The following is a 13,540-nucleotide window of genomic DNA, read 5'->3' as shown; positions in this document are numbered from 1 at the left end:
GTTTTAGATTTTAAATAGGCTGTATAAAATTCAATGGGAGCAACAGGGCGGTCAGATGTCGCTGATTTTACTACAGAGCAGGACGGATTGCAGGGTAGCAAACATTGTCGGAAAACACATGTTTAGGTTACCTGGGTGTAATGTTTTTCAGCTAAAAATAAACATGGTGTGACTCCTACCTAACTATATAAAGAGTAACTGAAGGTTAAATGCAGCTAATATGTCCTGTTTTAAGCCAGGCACTTAAACCTCTGCTCCGCTGCATCTCAGCCAACATCTCTGGCAGCAAGAGCGCTAGAGCCAGAGCAGGGGAGAGCCGAGCTGGAACAAACCATTTTGGGAGGGGGGGGGGTATCTATACTTTTGTTGTTAAAATGTTATGTCTCAACCAAGTACTGTGTGCTTTTTATATTTTTAGTAGTGTGTCACACAAACAGCAAATATTGTCAGAAAAGTAAGAAATCTTTGGGGGTGCTTTGATTCATTTTGGGGGTGCTGAAACACCCCCCAAAATGGGCTAAAATCGCCCCTGCTATGACCGTACATCCTCATGATGGTTTGATCTTTTCAGGTTATAGCAGCTGATGAGGAACAACAAATGACCCATAATTCACCTGCATTTGCATTTATTTAAACAGAACTGGAAGAAAATGTGGGAATTTTGAAGTGCACAGAAGAGCCACACAGCTCTGCAGTGTATCACAGAATGGGCGGGGACACAGAAACACTGACTTTTCAGCATAACTGTGATTAGCAGCACATTAGCAGCCCCATGCATATGCGCATTGACATTTTATTTTAGTCGTTTTGATTTTATTTTGTGTGATTACAGTGCCAGCGTTTCCCTATAAACTATGCAAAGTGGTTACAACTCTTGCATTGTGCATACTGCTTGTTGGTGTATAATTACACCCTTTGCAATACCTACACTTAACACACAAAGCATACAATGCAAACACCCTGGGCCAGCACTGAGTGATGTGACTCCGTCACTTCACTGCTGCCCTGTTATGTTTCAGGTTTCGTGCTTTGCAAGCTACTGGATTTCCTTTGTGATCAGTTAACTATGTATCTATGCCCATGTGGCGCACATGGCGCACACTGACATATGCCACCGATTACCGACTAACTGGATAATCCCATTACCAGACACATAATTACAGAGTCTACAGCTGCGAGCGGTGACAGTGAATATGAATATGACGGCAGAGGTCACGCCGATCGGGCCACAGACGTGCATACGACTGCAGTATCGTTCTGTCTGGTCATCTGATTGCTGTGACTGAAGGGTGTCGGCTCCTTTAAGAAAACGGAACTGAAGCCTCGGCTTTTGACGCTACTCAGGATGTGGGCAGGAAACGCCATGCAAGAGCAGTGAAGCGATCACGCTTCACGGCCGCCGTTGCACAATACAGCGCTATCAAAAATGTGTCTTAATTGAGCCCGCTGATGCCCAGGAGCGGCCATTCTCCCCGGATCCGTGCTCCGCGGCCCTTACAGCGCACGAGAGGGCGATTTTCCGGCGTGGGATTTGAATCCTATCCGAGCCAGAGGGCAGCCTTCTCAGCCTGCTCGGCTTGAAAACATCGGGGCTGGCCAGCGGGTGGCAGAGAGAGGAGGCTTCGTCGCGGAAAAGGAGGTGTCTGCCTTTTCTTTTTTAAGAATATATATACATATACCTCTCCGCGGCCATGAGGGAGTACAAAGTGGTTGTTTTGGGGTCGGGCGGAGTCGGCAAATCCGCGCTCACGGTCCAGTTCGTGACGGGCTCCTTCATCGAAAAGTACGACCCCACCATAGAGGATTTCTACAGGAAGGAGATCGAGGTGGACTCGTCCCCGTCGGTGCTGGAGATCCTGGACACGGCGGGGACCGAGCAGTTCGCCTCCATGCGAGACCTGTACATCAAGAACGGCCAGGGCTTTATTCTGGTCTACAGCCTGGTGAACCAGCAGAGCTTTCAGGACATCAAGCCCATGAGAGACCAGATCATCCGAGTAAAGAGGTACGAGAGGGTGCCCATGATCCTGGTGGGAAACAAGGTGGACCTGGAGGGGGAAAGAGAGGTGTCTTCCGGGGAGGGCAAGGCTCTGGCCCAAGAGTGGAACTGCCCGTTTATGGAAACTTCAGCCAAAAATAAAGGATCAGTCGACGAACTGTTTGCAGAGATAGTCAGACAGATGAACTATACAAATGTCCCCAGCGGTGGAGACAAGTGCTGTTCATGTGTCGTGCTCTAAAAGACAAACAAACAAACAAACAGAAACTGTGCATCCGGGCTGTTTGAGCTTTCAAAGTTGTCCTGCAGGCTTTCTTTTTTGTTTTGTTTTTGCAAAAGTATTCTCTCTCCTCACACTGTTGTCTTATTGTTGCACACAAACACACACAGACACACAAAATCCACGACAACAATCAAATATGTATCATATTCTGGAAAAGTGTTTACATGAAAAAGTACTTGAATGTTTGGGGATTTTTTTATAGCTTTGTATATGACACTTCTCTGGAAATGTGCCTCAGTGGGGATGTCTTATTGTGAAACCTAAGAGACACGTGATTTCTGGTTATTTTTGTGTTTTTTCTTCTTTTCAGTTGTACTGTTTATATCTTCTGGGCTGGGGTCTTCTGTCTTGGAGACTGGTTGTTCTTGTGTTTTGGGGCTCCTACACCAAATCCCTAGGCTTAAATGGGATTGTTTACCTTTAGGGTCTTTTGGTTATTTGGAAGGCCTGAAAGTGTTTTTAAAAAAAATACAAATCTGATTAAATTATCAGTCACCACTCAAGCCTTGGACAGGTTGCTCGAATCAATGTCACGTTATCTCTCCAGACAGTAAAGCGTGATCCCAGAGGCACACACCCACCCGCTAATACTAAAGCCGTGGACTGTGGTGGAGTTCTTTTGCCAGCAAATTTTTATTTGTTTTCTCCCCGCCCCCCTTGTCTCTGGTTTGGTGAAAGTGGATTTATCGTGGAACTTGCACTTAGCTGACGGTGTCCCTCCCCAGTGTGCACAAACGAGGACCTTAGTGCATTGCTGTCGCTGCATGGGGGACGCCGTGACCCCGTGTCAAGTGCCTTCCTAAGAAATCTGTGACTGTGCCAACTCATGAGCCCTACTTCCTCTGCAGTGAGTCATGATGGCAATCAGAACTTTTCTAGCAGTTTTCAATTTACAGTCTAGTTTCACTTGTGCTGAGAATGGGAGGCGCTTCTTCCTACTTTACTGTAAGGAAGCTTCGCTTGTCCTCGACCTGCTGTCCAAAGGGTCAGATTCAGGCTGTTTCTTGAGGTACTACTCCAAGAAGAACAACAGAATAACTTTACCCACTGCAATTCTGGTTCAGTGAATGGAAGCCATGTCTGTATGTATTATCTAGCTGTTTTGTTTAGTTTTTTTCCCTTTCTAAAATGTGACATTCTTTGACTTACCATAATTGTATTTCTCTCTTTGGACAAATCTGCCAATCCAGCTGTCAGTTTGGAAGACTTGTAATACAAAACAGATTTTACGTAACGCTGCGTGCTGTGCCCGTCTGTGCTGAGGATGTGTATATGCGTTATACTTTCGGGTTGTTTTCAATTTGACTCTCACTGTAAACAACTTTAGGGCTGAAACAGGTAGTTGATTAATCCATAAGCAACCGACTGATAATCACTGATAACATATGAACTGTGTAGTGGTGCACGTAAATGGGTATAGGATGAGCTGTAAAATAAATAAGAACATGATGCTATGATTTGCTAATCATTTAAAAACAAATGTAAATTAAAAGTAAAGCAAAGACAAGTGAAACAGAATTTGAATTTTATGTGGATAAAGCAATAATTTTCCACTTGGAATTTGATGCCAGCTGGTTACAAAAAAGTTGTGACTGTGTTGCATCACCTCTTTCTTTTTTTTCTTTTTCTTTTTTTAACACTTTTAAGTGTTTGGCAACCAGAGAAGACAAAATGTTTCATCGTGCTTGCTTGATATGAGAATTAAGCAGTTAAGTGCCAACTTTGTCATATATTATTTTATATGCTGCCAGATGTTTTGTCTGGACTAAAGGAAGGCCAGGTTTGGCATCCATACTCCTACCACAATCACTGGTGATGGATTTCAGAACATGTTTCTGAGCTCACGCAGTCGCTTCTGCTGCAGAATGTTCTGTATTAAAATGCAGTGCCTCCTGCGGGCCTGAAAATAATAGCCATTCAATAATTGTTTCCAACACTGACGCACGTGCAGACGTTTCCTTTTTTTCCAGATTCTCAGAGTCTTTTAGCAACGCACAGCTTTTCCAGTTTTTTGTTGTTTCTATCACTTAACTAACACACACACACACACACACACACACACACACACACACACATACATACATACATACACACATATATATATATATATATATATACGTATATGTATGTGCAACATTTTAGAACTTGTCTTTGTACTATTTGCACATATAACAGTGTTTAAATGATTTGCAAATGAGTGCATTGTGCTTTTATTTACATTTTACAGCAATTTGAAAAGGAACTCGCAGTGACCGTGGGATTCAGTGGGATGTGCAAAGGGGATATCTTTCAGTTTTGTTGCTTTGTGTTGGTCACACAAAGCAAGTGATTTAAGGATGTCAGTGAATCTGTCGAGCATATTTTTCAGTGCTTTTGGATTTTTATACATATCAATAAAATATTGATTTACAGTATAAACAATCATTAGCTGCACCTCTTAAGCTTTTCTACTATTATTTTCCATGTTAAACAACTGTAACCTTTCTTTGTATTTATATAATGTGTGATTATGTATTTTATTAGGTACACTTTACAAGGATTAGGATGGGCCCTCTTTTACCTTCAGAACGGCTTTAATTCTCCATGGCAAAAAACTTCTCGAACCATTGCTCAGAGATGGTCCATGTTGACACGAGAGTGTCACACAGTTGCTGCAGATTTGTCGGCTATACATCAATATTGTGGATCTCTTGTTCTGGAAGACAGTGAGCACTTTTTGTGTCAGTATCCAACTTAAATCAACCATGCATGCTCAAGACTGACATTTGGTAAGTCTTTCTCAGTCTGCCCAATGAGCTGTTGTAATAAGTGTCCAGAAACCACAAAGCTTCATGGTCAAATTAGGAAAACAAATTTGAGAATGTGACTGCACTATTCAGGTTCTATTGAAAGAAAATGTTCCCTTTTGTAAAAATACATACTGTCCGCTGTTGCTGCCTCTGTCATCAGAATCTGGGCCACTAAAACATTTACTTATAATTCACAAAATGCAGTCCTGTAGTTCTTCTGAAGTTTACGAACAGTTCATGTTCATCTCAGTGATTATTTATAAATAAGTGGTTCATGTTTTTTTAAATAATGACTGTAAAAATGTTACTTTAAAATGAGTTATGACTCAATTCAGCCAATCAGAACATGAACACAAAGAATGTGAACTTACTGTAAAAATAGCAACTAAGATCAATCTGATAATAATTTCATCAGGTTTTTCTATATTCACTTTTTTATATTAAAAGAGGACAACACAAAAATCAGTCCAAGGTGAGGAGTCAGACTGATTTAGTGTAATACCTTGCATCACTACTAAGTGATTTTCTTTCACATGTGTAAAATACTCCAGCTAAAGCCCCTCACGGCCTGTTAGAGGGACGTCATTAGTACATATTATATAAGTAAAAGCTTCATACTTCTACATACGTCTAATGGAAACAGACATTTTACTCGCTTTCATTTATGTAAAAGCTGGAGTTTAACTCTTCAGCTGAAAATCACTGTATAAAATAAGTACTCAATGTTAAGTGAATCCAAGGGGTCACAGTCATCTTGGTTTGTAAGCACTTATAAAACAAGCAGCGTATGTACAGCTGTTGAAGAGTTTTCCTCAGAACAGCTCCAATATTTTAAAGGCCCAACATGGTCATATTGTTCCACATGTTATGTAAATGTGCAAAATTAAAGACCAGTGTGTATGGATGGCAGATGGCTGCCCCTCCCTGAGCCTGGTTCTGCTGGAGGCTTCTTCCTGTTAAAATGGAGTTTTTCCTTCCCAGCTTGCTCATAGGGGGTCATATTATTGTTGGGGTTTTCTTGTATTATTGTAGGGTCTTTAAGCTACAGTATAAAGCACCTTACAACTAAGTGCACCAATCCCAGTTATAACAATATGCTGTGTACACACTGATCAGTGGTTATGGTAAAACCTCAGATGATGAAGTAACGAGTTAACATGGGGCAGATTTTAGTGGTGTTACAATGGGAGAATCAGTCTGAGGTGTTTTCCCATCTTGCCATGATTCTCAGATTAGTTACACACCTGCAGGGATTTAGTCACATGACCTGGCAGGTTTATCAGTCTGGTGGACTATACAATCCACTATGCATAAATGCCTGAAACAGAAACTTGACAATGCTGCAAATACAGGTTGCCACAGTCAAATCACATTTGTTTTTGCTTATCTGACCGTGTATAAATTATATAAAGCTAAAATAACTAATACACTGTTCCAGCTGTTGAAGTACAACCCAGAGCTGGAGGTTTGCCTAAGCCCTGACACCATTTCTTACTGCTGTTGCACAAGCACACTCTTCATCCTCAATTTCACAAGCTGCCTGGCAAAGTAAAATAAATGTAGTACATGCAAGCTCACTTTATCTCCTGCAAGTTCTACAGCTGAAGGTTATGAGCTGACACATATGTTGGGCTTTTTTTGGCATGTAGAATGACAGGAAGGGTGGATGAACTGTTGCTTCCTGTGCAGATTCACCTCAGATCTATGAAATGCTGAAAAAGGCAATCAGTTCCTTTTTGTTATTTAGAAATAGTAGCTTATTGTCACACTCTGTTCCCCCCTAGGTGCACACAAAGTACACACAGGGCATGACCTCAGTTTTGTAATGTTCCAAGAAATATGTTTTACATCATTATCAAACCAATCCAAAATAGAGAAGTAAGCAGAGTAAAGGGCTGGGGCATGGGTGGAAACATTGCACTTGTGTGACTGTGGTGCCTGCAGTGCAGTGCTTTCTGTGATTTGATATGAGAAGAAGTCGGTACGATCATATGACACCAATTTGCTGTTATCGTGGTTGGTTATCGGTAAGCTGTTTGGAAACACTCAGCTGGATCAATTAAACCACCTTCCAGCCACTGCAAACACTCCTTCCTGGAAACACTGCAAACACCTCACAGTATCTGAATGAAGGGCTTTAATGTCTGTATTATTGTTAAACCACTGAATCACATAAACTTGAACCACTGTGACAAATGAGACACAGACACACACTTTCAAAATGTGAGCCCGGTTAGTTTGCTTTCATGTCTTCTCCTGTTTTTCAATGGTATCCTGTTTAGTGTTTTTTATGGATAGCTTACAGTGACAACAGTTCTCACATTTTCAATTCAATTCAATTCAATTTTATTTATATAGCGCCAAATCACAACAAAAGTCGCCTCAAGGCGCTTCATAGATACAGAGAAAAACCCAACAATCATATGACCCCCTATGAGCAAGCACTTTGGCGACAGTGGGAAGGAAAAACTCCCTTTTAACAGGAAGAAACCTCCGGCAGAACCAGGCTCAGGGAGGGGCGGCCATCTGCTGCGACCGGTTGGGGTGAGAGAAGGAAGACAGGATAAAAGACATGCTGTGGAAGAGAGACAGAGGTTAATAACAGATATGATTCAATGCAGAGAGGTCTATTAATACATAGTGAGTGAGAAAGGTGACTGGAAAGGAAAAACTCAATGCATCATGGGAATCCCCCGGCAGCCTACGTCTATTGCAGCATAACTAAGGGAGGATTCAGGGTCACCTGGTCCAGCCCTAACTATATGCTTTAGCAAAAAGGAAAGTTTTAAGCCTAATCTTAAAAGTAGAGATAGTTTCTGTCTCCCGAATCCAAACTGGAAGCTGGTTCCACAGAAGAGGGGCCTGAAAACTGAAGGCTCTGCCTCCCATTCTACTTTTAAATACTCTAGGAACAACAAGTAGGCCTGCAGAGCGAGAGCGAAGTGCTCTAATAGGGTGATATGGTACTACAAGGTCATTAAGATAAGATGGGGCCTGATTATTTAAGACCTTGTATGTGAGGAGCAGGATTTTGAATTCAATTCTGGATTTAACAGGAAGCCAATGAAGGGAAGCCAAAACAGGAGAAATATGCTCTCTCCTTCTAGTCCCTGTCAGTACTCTTGCTGCAGCATTTTGGATTAGCTGAAGGCTTTTCAGTGAGTTTTTTGGACATCCTAATAATAATGAATTACAGTAGTCCAGCCTGGAAGTAATAAATGCATGAACTAGTTTTTCAGCGTCACTCTGAGACAGGATATTTCTAATTTTAGAGATGTTGCGCAAATGGAAGAAAGCAGTCTTACATATTTGTTTAATATGTGCGTTGAAGGACATGTCCTGGTCAAAAATGACTCCAAGGTTCCTCACAGCGTTACTGGAGGCCAAGGTAATGCCATCCAGAGTATGAATCTGGTTAGATACCATATTTCTAAGATTTTCAGGGCCGAGTACAATAACCTCAGTTTTATCTGAATTAAGAAGCAGAAAGTTAGCGGCCATCCAGGTCTTTATGTCTTTAAGACATTCCTGCAGTTTAACTAATTGGTGTGTGTTATCTGGCTTCATGGACAGATAGAGCTGGGTGTCATCTGCATAGCAGTGAAAATGTATGCTATGTCTTCTAATGATGCTGCCTAAGGGAAGCATGTATAATGTAAACAGAATTGGTCCTAGCACTGAACCCTGTGGAACTCCATAATTAACCTCAGTGGGTGAAGAGGACTCTCCATTTACATGCACAAATTGGAGTCTATTAGATAGATATGATACAAACCACTGCAGTGCAGTACCTGTAATACCTACAGCATGTTCTAATCGCTCTGAACTGGTTTCTAACATTTCAGCATAAATATTAAAGAAAATAAAATTTTATATCTTTATGTCCTGAACTTTAATTTAGATAATTTTTTTTGCATGTTAGGATTGATTGTGAAGTATTCACAGCTCTTCACTTGTTCTACATTTTGTCATTTTACAGACTTATTCCAAAACTGATTAAATTCATTTTTCACATCAAAATTCTACACATAAACCCCCCAAAACAGGTTTGCTTTCATTTCTTGCAAGTTTATTAAAAGTATACATGTACATAACTATTCACACTCAAAATTGAGCTGAGGTGCATCCTGTTTCCAATGGTCACCTGTGAGATGTGTCTACAACTTGACTGGAGTCTATCTGTGGTAAATTCAGTTGATTGGACATGATTTGGAAAGGCACACACCTGTTTATATAGGGGCCCGCAGTTCACAGTGCATGTCAGAGCACAAACTAGTCCAAGGAATTGTCTGTAGACCTCCGAGGCAGGATTTTATTAATGCACAGATCTGGGGAAGAGTACAGAAAACATTCTACAGCATTAAAGGCCCCAGTCAATATAGTGGCATTCATCACCCATGTAAGGCGTTTGGAACCACCAGGACTCTGGGTTAGAGTTGGCTGCCCAGCCAATCTGAGCGATCAGGGTAGAAAGGGTTTAGAACCCAATGGTAATTGACAAAGCTCCGGTGTTGCTCTGTGGAGAGAGGAGAACCTTCCAGAAGGTAGCACTTCACCAATCAGGCCTGTATGATAGAGTGGCCAGACAGAAGTCACTGTTCAGTTAAAGGCACATGATAGCCTGCCTGGAGTTTCCCAAAAGGCACCTGAAAAACCTGCTGACCATGAGAAACAAAATTCTCTGGTCTGATGAAACAAAGACTGAGCTATTTAGACTGAATGCCAGAAAGCAGCTAGAGTCAAAAGTCATATCTAGAAGAAACCATGCACTACTCATCTCGTGGCCAATACCATAACTGCAGAGATGCATGGTGCTGGCAGCATCACGATGTGCTGTTTGGTTTTCAGGAGCAGGAACTGAGAGACTAGTCAAGGTAGAGCAAAGGATTAGTGGAGCAATGTACAGAGACATCTTTGATGACAACCTGCTCCAGAGTTCTCTGGGTCTCGAAGGTTCATCTTCCAACAGGAGAACAACAACAAAACAAAAGAATAGCTGTAGGAGCACTCTATGTATGTGCTTATGCGGACCAATCAGATCCCAGACTTAAACGCTATTGAACATCTCTGGAGAGCTCTACAAATCGTCCATCCAACCTGATGGAGCTTGAATAATTCTGCAAAGAAGGAGAAGCTGCCCAATAATAGGTGTGCCCAGCTTGCAGCATCATACTCAGAAAGACTTGAGGCAGTATAATTGCTGCCAAAAGTGCTTAAACAAATTATTGAGCAAAGGCTGTAAATACTTATGAAAATGTTCTTTTTTTGATTTTATATTTTTAATAAATTTGCAAGAATTCAAGAAAACATTTCTCATGTTGTCGTTTTGGGGTATTTTGTGTAGAATTTTGAGGTGAAAAATGAATTGAGCCCATTTTGAAATAAGGCTTTAACATGACAAAATGTGGAACAAGTGAAGCACTGTGAGTACTTTCTGGATGCACTGTACCAATCTCACATCCGCCTGTAAGATTGAGCTGGTTAGATAAGCGGAGCATCATAACTTCACACAAGAAGAAACTAAACAAAAAGTCCACTAAATCCCATTTTCTTTGTTTAATTGGAAAATGGAAATATAAAAACTTTTGTACAAAGGGGTTTTTGAGCAAGTTAATCATTTCGGGCTCAAGAGCTTAACTCTAAGGCTAATATGTAAACAGCTGATCGCACTCACTCATTTATTGTATTAATGTTATGGAAGTTCAGAAATGCTTGTCAAAAAAAAATCATGCTCATATATCAGACATCTTTAATTTATTTTCTTTATTTTCACACTTTTAGATTGTTTTTTACCTAAATGTAAAGATGTAAATGTAGCTGTGAGCGGAGAGCTTCAAATATCCTCTGAACTGTGTTTCAACATCTTACAATTTGATTACATTTGCATTTTCACTAAAATTTCTCTATGTGACTGTCACGACATGTGCTGCACTAATTTACACCCCTCCTCAGCACAGTCATCCCCTGGCTTCGTCTAGTGCCATCATCAGATCAAAGATCTCGTTATTTCAACATCAATGTGTTTGATGTGCTTATATCCTGAACTACAACATGTACATGCCTAACGTTAAATAGATGTGGACGAACATGCAACAAGCAGGAGACAGCAGGTTCAGGCAAAAGCAAATTAACCGCATTTGTACTTTCAAAGGAGACGCGATGCACAAAGAGTCTGAAACAGCTGGCAGACAATCAAAGTAAAAAAACAAAAAATCAAACAAAAACAGGTAACACAGCAGATGACAGTAATTTCAAATACTCACAGCAGCAAAAAACTGGTAAAACCCCTAAGGGTGAAACAGACAATCACAAAGGAAAAAAACTGTCAGACATGCATAAAGACCGTGATTAACAAAATAAAACAGGAAGTTACTCATTCAGAAACACAAACAGCACTCATCGACACATAGAGAAAAGGTTAAGCACATGATTAAATAAGACCCAAAAACTCACCATGGTGAGTGTCCAACTAGAGTTATTATGTTTTGATAAAGCTAATAGTATTCAGATAATATTAACAGCCTGTAAATGAGCCCACTGTGATATTAACGCAGGTGGATCATAAAACAACCTGTGTCTGTAGCTCGACTGAGCATTCAAGCAGCTCTGAACTGGTTTTATTAGTAATTTATTAATTTAACAAGTTCCTGTTTCCAATATTTATTTTTGGTTACAAAATTGCTGTAAAATGAAAAAGTCAAAAATGCAACATCAACGTCTGCTGGATGTCCTCGCTGGACTCTCTTTCAGGAGAAAGTTCAGACACAATGAAAGGAATCAAACATTTGCTTCCTTCATGATTTCTTAGTTTGTTGCATATTTGTCATACTTACCTGTTTAAAATGATTATGTTTCATATTTAATATTAGACAAAGATAACTCTACTAAATACAAAATGCAGTTTTTAAATGATAAAATGTGGGACATATGCAAAAAACTAAGAAATCAGGGAGGTCCAAATAGTTTTTGTATCTTTGTGTGATCGCTCAATTAAGGTGAGCAGTTGATTTAATGGTGCCTCACATGGTGCAGCAGTCTTTAGCCTTCCTCTCTTTTCTTTAGCAAGACCAGTGATAACATTACTCTTGACTTACAGTAAAATGTTTGCCAGGTACAATGTTTGAAAAGACAGAACTGACATCGGCTCAGTAAATGTATCTGAAAAATAGAATAACAAACATCAGACAACATAAAGGTGGCTCAGTATTACTGTGTGATGTGTTGGAAGAGTGCATTGTTGAAATGATCTGTTCAACATCCTGTCCCAGCATAGGCACAGGTCATGTGACCATGTTCTTCATTCTGAAGTTGATCACCATCTCTCTGGTTAAAGAAAAACATCCTCTACTGTAGCTCCGAAACATCCAACCACAACCGAAACCTCTGTGGGATTTTAAAAAAATGTTTTTATGTTATTTTATTGTTTTACAACATTGTATTACAACACATTTTCTGGGAATTATTTTTTAATTAGTTAGTTAGACTTGAATAACAAGTACATTTAAGTAAGTTAAGTAAGTAAAAGGCTGTTTCACATTCATGATTCACTTGGGATTTATTTTATTTTAGCTAAGCAGTTTTCCTCTGCTTAGAGTCGTTTTCCCCAGCAACATTTTCCAGTTTCCTCTGGAGGATCCTGAGTTATTCCCAGACTAGCTCTGCTTAAGCCTCCTCTTTAGATAGAGTCTGTTATGCTGTGTAGTTATTTTGAGAAATTAAATAAATAAAGCCCACATTCTTCTTTACTTCTTCTAAAAACTAATATTTATTCACTTAGACTGAAACAAATTAGAGTTAGGAAACACTTAGCTATACAATGAACAGCAGGCACTGCTGGAATCAACATCTGCACAAACGGGGGCGCTACAGTCCTTCTAAGGAAGATTTGAGCAGCCAATACTTAATCTTCTGCATTCTGGTGAATTTTTAGCACCAATCTGGGTGAGATACTTTTGTGAAGTAAAACCCAAATCAGGCATCGTCAGCTCAAAAGCTGAAATCGCATGCAGTGATGCTTTCGGGTTTTCTGTATTGCTACTAAAGAGGTATTTTTAAAAAATTCTTATTTAATCTTATCCCTACAGAGATGTCATTTCTTCTTCTGTTCTTGTTTCTGTTTGCATTTAAAACAGCCCACATTTGAATTGAGTACAATTTGTAAATTCGACACATCAGTGGATGGATTTGCACATTTTTTTTCATGTCTTCCCAGCGAGGATTTACTCCTCTGTCATATTTTGTATTTGTCTGGTACCAAACTAGAAGTCAGAGTGCAATGTGTTGACTTTCCAGTCTGACATCAGCTCATTTCAGCAGAAAATGAATTAACTGTAATTTATCAGCCCCTGTTTCTGCAGTATTTCTGTTCTGTTCATGTTCAAAACTTTCTGCACTTTCATGTCTCATGTCACACAGATCTGTGTTTTAGGATCCTCTTTGGTCTCATGCACATTTCAGCTTGTTATTGGG

At 40.1% G+C, this 13,540-nt stretch overlaps 1 protein-coding gene across 1 annotated transcript; it reads left to right on the top strand.

Annotated features, from left to right (window-relative positions):
- The first annotated feature begins 1,080 nt into the window (after positions 1–1,080).
- Positions 1,081–3,516, top strand: LOC146367561 (ras-related protein Rap-2b-like). Its single transcript, XM_084913536.1, has one exon. It carries the CDS (start codon positions 1,692–1,694, stop codon positions 2,238–2,240), a length of 549 nt encoding a protein of 182 aa, XP_084769662.1. The 5' UTR covers positions 1,081–1,691; the 3' UTR covers positions 2,241–3,516.
- The last annotated feature ends 10,024 nt before the right edge of the window (positions 3,517–13,540 follow it).

This window comes from Perissodus microlepis, chromosome 18 (assembly GCF_051167445.1).
Source record: "Perissodus microlepis isolate ML-2025 ecotype Zambia chromosome 18, ASM5116744v1, whole genome shotgun sequence".
Taxonomy (NCBI): Eukaryota; Metazoa; Chordata; class Actinopteri; order Cichliformes; family Cichlidae; genus Perissodus; species Perissodus microlepis.
Note: the sequence above shows the minus strand (reverse complement) of the source record. Positions and strands in the feature narration are given on the sequence as shown.

Bases quoted from the DNA above. Each gene is read 5' to 3' on its own strand.
- LOC146367561 (XM_084913536.1), top strand. From the start codon at position 1,692: ATGAGGGAGTACAAAGTGGTTGTTTTGGGGTCGGGCGGAGTCGGCAAA.